This window comes from Sinocyclocheilus rhinocerous, unplaced genomic scaffold (genome assembly GCF_001515625.1).
Source record: "Sinocyclocheilus rhinocerous isolate Xijiao unplaced genomic scaffold, SAMN03320098_v1.1 scaffold1694, whole genome shotgun sequence".
Lineage (NCBI taxonomy): Eukaryota > Metazoa > Chordata > Actinopteri > Cypriniformes > Cyprinidae > Sinocyclocheilus > Sinocyclocheilus rhinocerous.
In genome coordinates, this window is record NW_015626863.1 from 839,539 (window position 1) to 847,939 (window position 8,401).

At 37.0% G+C, this 8,401-nt stretch overlaps 1 protein-coding gene across 1 annotated transcript in view; it reads right to left on the reverse strand.

Moving 5' to 3' along the window:
• The window catches only part of LOC107717546 (guanine nucleotide-binding protein G(olf) subunit alpha-like), a 21,749-nt gene that overhangs the window by 4,749 nt on the left and 8,599 nt on the right, over positions 1-8,401 (reverse strand). Inside the window, exons 6-7 of the mRNA XM_016524329.1 lie at positions 1,567-1,621; positions 1,403-1,476 (exon numbers count right to left, since the gene is read on the reverse strand). Of these exons, the coding sequence (XP_016379815.1) occupies positions 1,403-1,476; positions 1,567-1,621 (129 nt within the window). The remainder of the gene's footprint in view (positions 1-1,402; positions 1,477-1,566; positions 1,622-8,401) is intronic.

The following is an 8,401-nucleotide window of genomic DNA, read 5'->3' on the forward strand; positions in this document are numbered from 1 at the left end:
ATTGTTCGGTACAATTTATTCGGTCTTTTCGCTTATTCGGTTCGGTTGCCGAACATTCGGTGCATCCCTAAATATAAATTCACGTCTCGCGCACTTTAATGCCCTTCGATTGTAACGTGTACATTCCCTTGGAACTGGAAACATGGCGGAATTTCATGTGAAGTCCACTTCGCAGGGCACTTATGGTCGAATAAGACAACGCTTGAATGCTGCTGCCTGAACAAGAGACCTCCTTACTGAAGTGAAAGTGTTGACTGGGGGTGGTCTTGTTCGAAAGCGGGCCTCTAAACGTACACTCGATTCGCGTTCGAGAGGATTCCTCGAGCTGAAGGGATCCCCAGAATTTGGTGCGGATTCGCCACACCGTTATGGAGATATGGCCGTTCAAAGTTTTAACGGTTTTCCATAGACTTAAGCTGTAAAGCGTTTCATCCAGGTCGCCAGAAGCAAACAATGGAGCGCGCTCTGCTGGACAAACTAAGTAATTACAACATTTCAAGCATTTTATCTGCGTTATATGTTCTGTAAAAAAAATTTCATATCGGCGGCATATTCGCCGATACCGATATATCGGCGACAGGCTCATATTGGCCGATAATATCGGCAAAACGATATATCGGTTGGGCTCTAATAAAAAGGCACACATTTTCCATCTAAATTTCACAAAAAGAGGAAACCAAAGATGCCTAGCAGTACACACATCACGTGAATTAAATTATTGCTATTTGCAATTGTTCAATTTGATAATAATAATAATAATTTAATAATTGTTAATTTATGATACACCTTGTTGTACCTGTGATTGTTGATCAGTTAGTACACTGTAAGAAAAATATCTAGAAAAATGGAAAAGGTAGGCTTCTAGTAATTTTCCAGGACATTATCCGTTATCCATTATCCGTTGTAACCCTTTAACCCGAAACACAAAATACAATGCGTAATTTAAAATGCAGGTAAAAACCTGTGAATTATTTTCTTAGAGTGTAGCATACTGACTACTAACACACTGCTTAAAACTAATTGTTCCGAATGTGTAGTTTCACTAGTTTACTAGCTAATAAAAAAAAAAACTTGTAATAGTTCAAAAATGTGTAAGTGTTCAATAATTCAATGTTGTATATAAAAATGGTTATTTATATTTTAACATTATATTATGCATTTATATTATTTTACGAACAAATCTAAATGAACATATAAAAATATATTTTTTACTGAGATTTGATGTAGTGACACAATTTTGCGTTGTGATTACGTAATGACGTCATCACGCAATGACATCACAACGTCATTTAGCAACAAATCGACCTTCCTTTTGCAACTTCCCCTGAAAATTAGTTGGCAACAGTGGCTGTAATATCCAATGTACAATAATCTTTAATACGTTTCTTAGAAGTGGACTCACTGAAAGTTGACTTTGTCAACTTGAAATTGCGTCTCAAAAATCCCTGATGTTAACACTCTGCAGCGAAGCAAGTCCTGAAAGAAGAACGATTGAGTGAAAGTGTGTTAGGGGAGAACAGTTTTTGGAAAATAAATGTCTCGCATGCAGTTTCTCATCTACAGTACCTGGTCTGTTGGAGTATAGTCGCTTTGTCTTACTGCATCAATCCGGTCAAGAAAGCTGTAAAGACAAAGATGAAGAAAAGCATGAAGAAAAAAAGCATTTTTGGCTCTTACACAATTGAAATAAAAATAAAAATTTTTTTTTTTTTTTGGAAACCTTGATGAATAGAAATTCACAATTTCACATTTATTTGAAATAATCTTATTTTTATTTACTGACAACTTTGATCAATTTAATGCATCCTTACCGCATTTCTTTCAAAAAATAAAAAAAATAAAAATCTTACTGACCCCAAACACAACATACAAACACCAATAATCTTAAGCTAAAAAGCACCTTCAAAAACCGCTTCATTGTGTCTCAAATGTGACTTTGTTACTTTCATCATCTCAGACAGTATTAAAAATGGCAACAACTATCAATGAAGAGCCGCCGCTCTTATTCTAATAATGCTCTTTTGAAGGTCTAGATATACCTGTTGCTGTATCAAATATATTCACAGAACCTGATCTGAACCCATGAAAGCATCCCTACAGCAAGTACGCAGCTGAAGTATGTTAGATAACAAGCCCATGTCTTTCTCTTACTTCCCTGCAGAAAGGCAGAATATTAGCCCAACACTCTGTGACCATTATGTGATATTAGTGCTATCAGTACTAACGGAGACTAATATAGACTCATCCCACAAGCTTGTGACAAGACAATCTGTAACGACATTACCCACCCCCCCCACACACTTTTTTTTAAATAAATAAAAAAGATAAAATGATAAAGGGAAAATAGGTTTATGTGGAGATCTCGACTCTTGCTTTTAATTTTTATGTGATATTGAAGCATTTCTTTCAGATGTGAAGTATAATATACTATGATTATGGACTAATGATCAGGGCATTCATTTCTAACACATTCTAGTCAAGTCATAATATATATATATATGAAAAAATAATACTTTTATTCAGCAAGGATGCATTAAATTGACCAAAAGTAACAGCAAAGACATTTAGAATGTTACAAAAGATTTCTATTTTTCTTCTGAACTTTCTGTTCATCAAAGAATCATGAAAAATGTATCACAGCATAACTGTTTTCAGCATTAAAAATAAAAAATGTTTCTTGAGCAGCAAATCAGCTTATTAGGATGATTTCTGAAGGATCATGTGACACTGAAGACTGGAGTAATGATGCTGAAAATTCCGCTTTAAAGGCAGGGTATGTGATTTCTGGTAGCCAATGTTGATATTTGAAATCACCAAAACAAACACGCCCCTACCCCCAAAAGGTTCTTGCCCCTATTTTGATAGCTCCGCCCCACATATACGTACGCAACCCAGGCAACGATTAGTTCTGTGAAACAAAGCAAAACTAATGTTACACCGTGTCTACGGACGTGAGCGGCGCGGCGCGGCGCAACAAATCCCCGACAGAAAGCTGCTGCCGGGTTCTATTTATGACGTGCTGACAATGTTGTTTGATCGCGTCCAGTGTAGGCAGACTTTAGCTGTTGTAGACACGGTGTTACTCACCTATTGAGAAGAAACAAAGCAACCTCGGCGTCCGATTGCAGGCCTCCGCTCCTTGAGTTCTCTCCAGCGCTGGAAAGCTGATCCGATATTTACACGGGTCCTACTTCTTGCCTTATCGTTCCGCAGACGGTTTCCTCTTTTGTTTTTTATCCGCCATCTCTATCTTTCTGTCGCTCGGCTCGGCTAATGTCCGTCCCATGCACTGAAAGCTCTCTCCTCCACATCACGAGTAGACACGCCCCTTATTGCTGATTGGCTACAAGTTTGTTTTGCTATTCGGCCCGAATCATTTTTCTAAAGTGTTTTTGAAAAATCACATACCCTGCCTTTAAACCACAGGAATAAATACATTTTAAAGTTGATTAAAATAAATAAACAGAATAAATAATATTTTATTATTTTATTATATATTGTTTTAAATTGCAATAATATTTCACAATATCACAGTTTTTAATGCTTTTTTTTTTGATGATTAAAAAAAAGCCTTGGCGCACATAGACTTATTTTAAATATTTAAAATAATATTCTGGGTTAAATACATGCCACAGAAAAACAAACAAAACAAAATTATTTTTAGTGCAATAAATATATTACATTTTTTCCATTAAATATTCAATACCACTTATTGATCTAATAAAAGTCTTTCATATTTACCTGATTATATTATCTTTAATATTGTAAATTAAACCTTGGGTGACACTGATTGTTTTGTTACTTTATTTTTAAAAACGTGGTGAGGGCCGATGAGTCCAGGTTCTAATCTGACCTAATAGAACATTGTACATCAGTATTTTATATCAGGAGCAGAGACGCATTTCTTTACATTTTGTTTTGTGGTTTCATTAGAACAGACAGCGATGCATGGAAAAAACAACAGACTGGAACAAGAACACTTCATCATTTGAACATTATTGCTTTTAAAAACTGATAACAACCTCAACAACCGGTCAGCAAAGCATTACAAACCACAAAATCCAGCACTAGATCTCCACTCATAATAAAAACACTGAGTGACAACAACTTCTGCTTGTCAGCTGCAGACGCTTCTTCTGTATCAAACACATCTTTGGCATGAGCTGATTCATAAAGCGTCAATAAAACTGATGCATCCCTATATACCTACATTTCACCGAACATGCTAATGCATTTCCAATGCTCACCTCTAGAGGGCAGATGTCTGCTTGGCTGTATTAAACCTCATTGAGTTTTAAATCCTCCTCCCTAACTGCAATCCAGTGATCTCTCTGAGAATCAAACAAAACTATCTCTCTCAATGTGAGCAGAGCCCTCTAAAAAGACAGTGACTATACATCTCATGACTATAAAAAGAGCTCTTTACCAGCATCGGGCGGGTTGAGGAGGTGTTTGTGTGGCAAAAATGCGGGATCTGCCATCAATGATACATACAGTATTGACAAGATGTGCGCAGCGAGTCCCCACCTCCGTCTTGTGCTGTTTTGCACGTATTAAACGCTGTACGTAGGATCAGTTTTGACACAAAGGTTGAAGAAGAACAATCCAAACAAATTCCACTGGTTGATTTAGGCAGAACAAAAACGGCACGGCGAGTTCGGCGACTAAACAAACTCATTTTTGCATAATATTACATAACATACATAGTAAAGCTAAACTAAAAACAAAAAAATATATATTAGTTATATATTATATAGTAATTTTATATAACATATATACTGTAAAAACTTTTGCCATTAAAATTTTGCACAATAATATATTAGCTTAACCAATCAGATTTCAGAGATAAAATGATCCATTTTATAAATAGTTCTTTGAACTTGTGTGTGTGTTTATTTAAAAAAAAAAATTATTTAATCTCCCTTGGTTGCTCTTATGCTGAAAATAACATCTCTCACGCTGTTAATCCGATTTATCATCGTGGTTTTTCAGAGTCTGGAGAATGTTCAGTACCACAGATAAGATAAGATAAGATAAGATAAGATAAGATAAGATAAGATAATCAAGCCCAGATTGTACTCGAAGGGCGCTTTGTACACTGTTTAGGAACACAAGGTGGATTCTAGACCAGAAAACAGGGAAATTGTCCCTGGAGCTATTCCAAAACCAGTAAATCCAGTTCACACACACTGAACAATATGGGAATGTTTGAACACGTTTCACATGTCCTGTTGAGTGCAATGGCTCTGCAGCTGTGGGTATCGGTGCTAGGTTTCTTACACCACTGAATTAGACCAAGAAAGCTATTTGGAGCTTGCATTTCTCCTGTTATATACAAAACCTCTTCTAATCCACAAAACCTTTAAAGTTACTGAAAATGTCTGATCAGAGTCTGACAAGAATGGAAAAACTTTCTAAAAAAAAAAAAATCTAGTTTGCATTAGGTTTGGACTTGTAATGTTTGTTTTAACTTTAATGCAACTCATTCTGCATACACCCACACACTCTGCATTTTTAAGTCTGAGCTGTGAGAATCCCTGCATCTGGGTCTGCAGGCACGAAATGAAACTAAAAAAGGCAAATTTGACAGTACCGGTCAGGTCAGATCACAGGGTCTCGCTTAGGCCCAGGATAAGGTTTCAGTTTAATGCTCATGCATGCATACATACATACATATATCGGAGTATTGCTTTTCACTTGTTGCAACGATTTAATTGCACTTTCATAGAAAGCCCGAACTATTAATGAAAAGTATAAATTCCTGTAGGTGCTAGCAATGCATGATCATGAAAATGCACAAACTAAAATAAAAAAAAGTTTTGCATGTGTCAAATGCATACATGTAGCCTAAATAAATGAAAATATAATCAGAATACAAATGATAATTAATAACTTTCATATTCTTTGCAACGTTAATTAATTTAGTCTTTAGTTTGAATTCATTGAAAATTATAAACAAATCAGTAATGAGTCACATCATGTCATTGTTTTCCAGCAAAACTGTTTAAGAAATGTTTAAAATATATTTTCACAAAATAAAAATGTTGCTTGAATAATTCTTCTATCGGTCAGACCAGGGGGGGAAAAAGAAAATAAAAATTTTGCTAAAATAATCCTCCATCAGTGAGACCAGAGGGAAAAAAAATACTTATTGTAGACCTTAACCTCAAAGTAACCTACTACACTTACAGAATTGTGTAGAAATAATTTTCAAACATAAACTGCTAGTAAATTTCACAAATAATTACAAAGAATTAGGGCTGCACGATATATCGAAAATACCGAAATATCGAAAACGCAAATATCACGATATGCATATCGCAACGGCGTGCGATATCTGAATCATTTTAATAATAGGCTACTTAAATCAAAACGTTGCAAAAGGTCAAAGTTTTAGTTCGACGCATATAGCAGAGAATTGCTTGACGTTAAAAAGAGTTCAATAGTGCAATACGTTAACAGAAAACAACCCTTTGCCGTCTCGTCTTGCTGTCTGACAGACTCACACCTGAAGCGCACAAGCCGCATCTCGCGCAGCGTCTCTTCAGTTCTGCCGCACACGTGCAAACACTGCTGGTCACTTTCAGAAGTTGTAGTGATTCTTTCTTTTCCAAGAAAGAATGTGAAACAAATTGGTTATATAATTTTCATTTTTAAATATTTTAAAATATAATTTAAATAGATTTTTCACACTTTAACCAATATCGTATCGCATATCGAATATCGCATTTTTTAGCAAGGTATCGCGTATCGCATTTTTTTTCAATATCGCACAGCCCTACAAAGAATCAACAAGCAACACTCAATTAAATGTGAAATTCTAAGTAGAAAGACTTATTTTCTTTATTTTCTTGTAAAGCATACTTCAATAACTTCAATAAGTTCTTTGTTTTATTTACAACTTTGAAAAATCATTTACATTGTAGAAACATACTTGCCACAAGATATCGGTCTGTTGTAAATCATATTAAAAAGCTGTATTTAATATAATAGCATGATGGTTTAATAATCACTATTGGTTTTCATAGCTTTGAGCGGTTGTGCTGTTCTATTTTTAGCGAAATGCTGGCAAACTCTCCAAACAGAATCCCGAAATGCTAAAAATGTAATTCATAATCTGTTGCTATTTTTATCAACTGCACGTGTGCGTGTTTGTTTGTGTATCTATTAGGGCTGTGCAATTTGGGGGAAAATATCAAATTGCGATTTTTTTGACAGATATTGCGATTGCGATTTGATTTGCGATTTTAAATTTGCAAAGTCAAGCTTCAGCTCAATATTGCCAATAATGTGCAGCACAGTATGGGTATCATTACCCTGCTGAAAAAAACAATAGAAACCAGTGCTGATTGGGGAGAACGGAGGTGCGCTCACTCTATTGGTTAGTAAGACTGCAACTCAAGGCTGGCAGTCATGCATATGCTCTGGAACAGAGTAATATCGCGTCCATATCGCAGGCTTTGCGATTAGGAAATCGCAACGTCTCAAATCGCGATTTCGATTCGATTTCGATTAATCGCACAGCCCTAGTATCTATGTAAGAAAAGGCAGAAAAAAGAAGAGCGAGAGGAAGGAAGAGAGAGAGAGAGAGAGAGCGCCACTGTATCTCAGTGAATGTTTATTCACTTTAAGCACTTATGAGGTTCTGATATGTATAACCACACACACACCCACACACACAGGCCCTTTCTGCACCTCACCTTCTCTTTCTGACCTTCCTTTGTTTACGCGCATTGGCGGGATACTCCCTTTGATTCGGTGGCGCGCACACACACGTGACGCCCTCCACCAGTGAGTGCTCTGCAGTGCTGTGCTATAAATAGCTCCTGCTTGCCCCGGCTGTGCTGTTCCTTTACATAAGCGCTGGCGGAGGGAGGAGGGGGACAGACAGCCCAACCACAATCTCCATACAGCCGGGCCTGCAGAACGAACGCCACACACAACTGGGATCTCTCTCTCTCTCTCTCTCTCTCTCGCTCGCTCGCTCGGACTGCTGCTTTCACTGTTTCTGTAGAAATGTCCTCTATCACAACGGCACAGTCTCAGGCTCTCCGACCCACTTCCGTACAAACACGTATTTGTGTGACATAGACATGTAATCCGTTTTCTTTGAGGCCCAAAATAGACATGCAATATGTAATAGAAACAAACACAGACAGATCATGCAATCGTGTAAAGATTAGGCTTGCCGCGATAGACGGTGTTGACGGTGATACCGGTGTTAAGCCGCAACACCGGTTACGTCACATGATCACCGCGTCACCGACCCCCACCGTCGTTTTGATTTTTTATAGAAATAAAAATCATTTAGTTCAGTAAAAGAAAAGACACTACAATTAAAAACTGAACGCGGCTGCTCAATGCAGCGTGCCGAACGACAGTCGCATCACAGATCAGATTT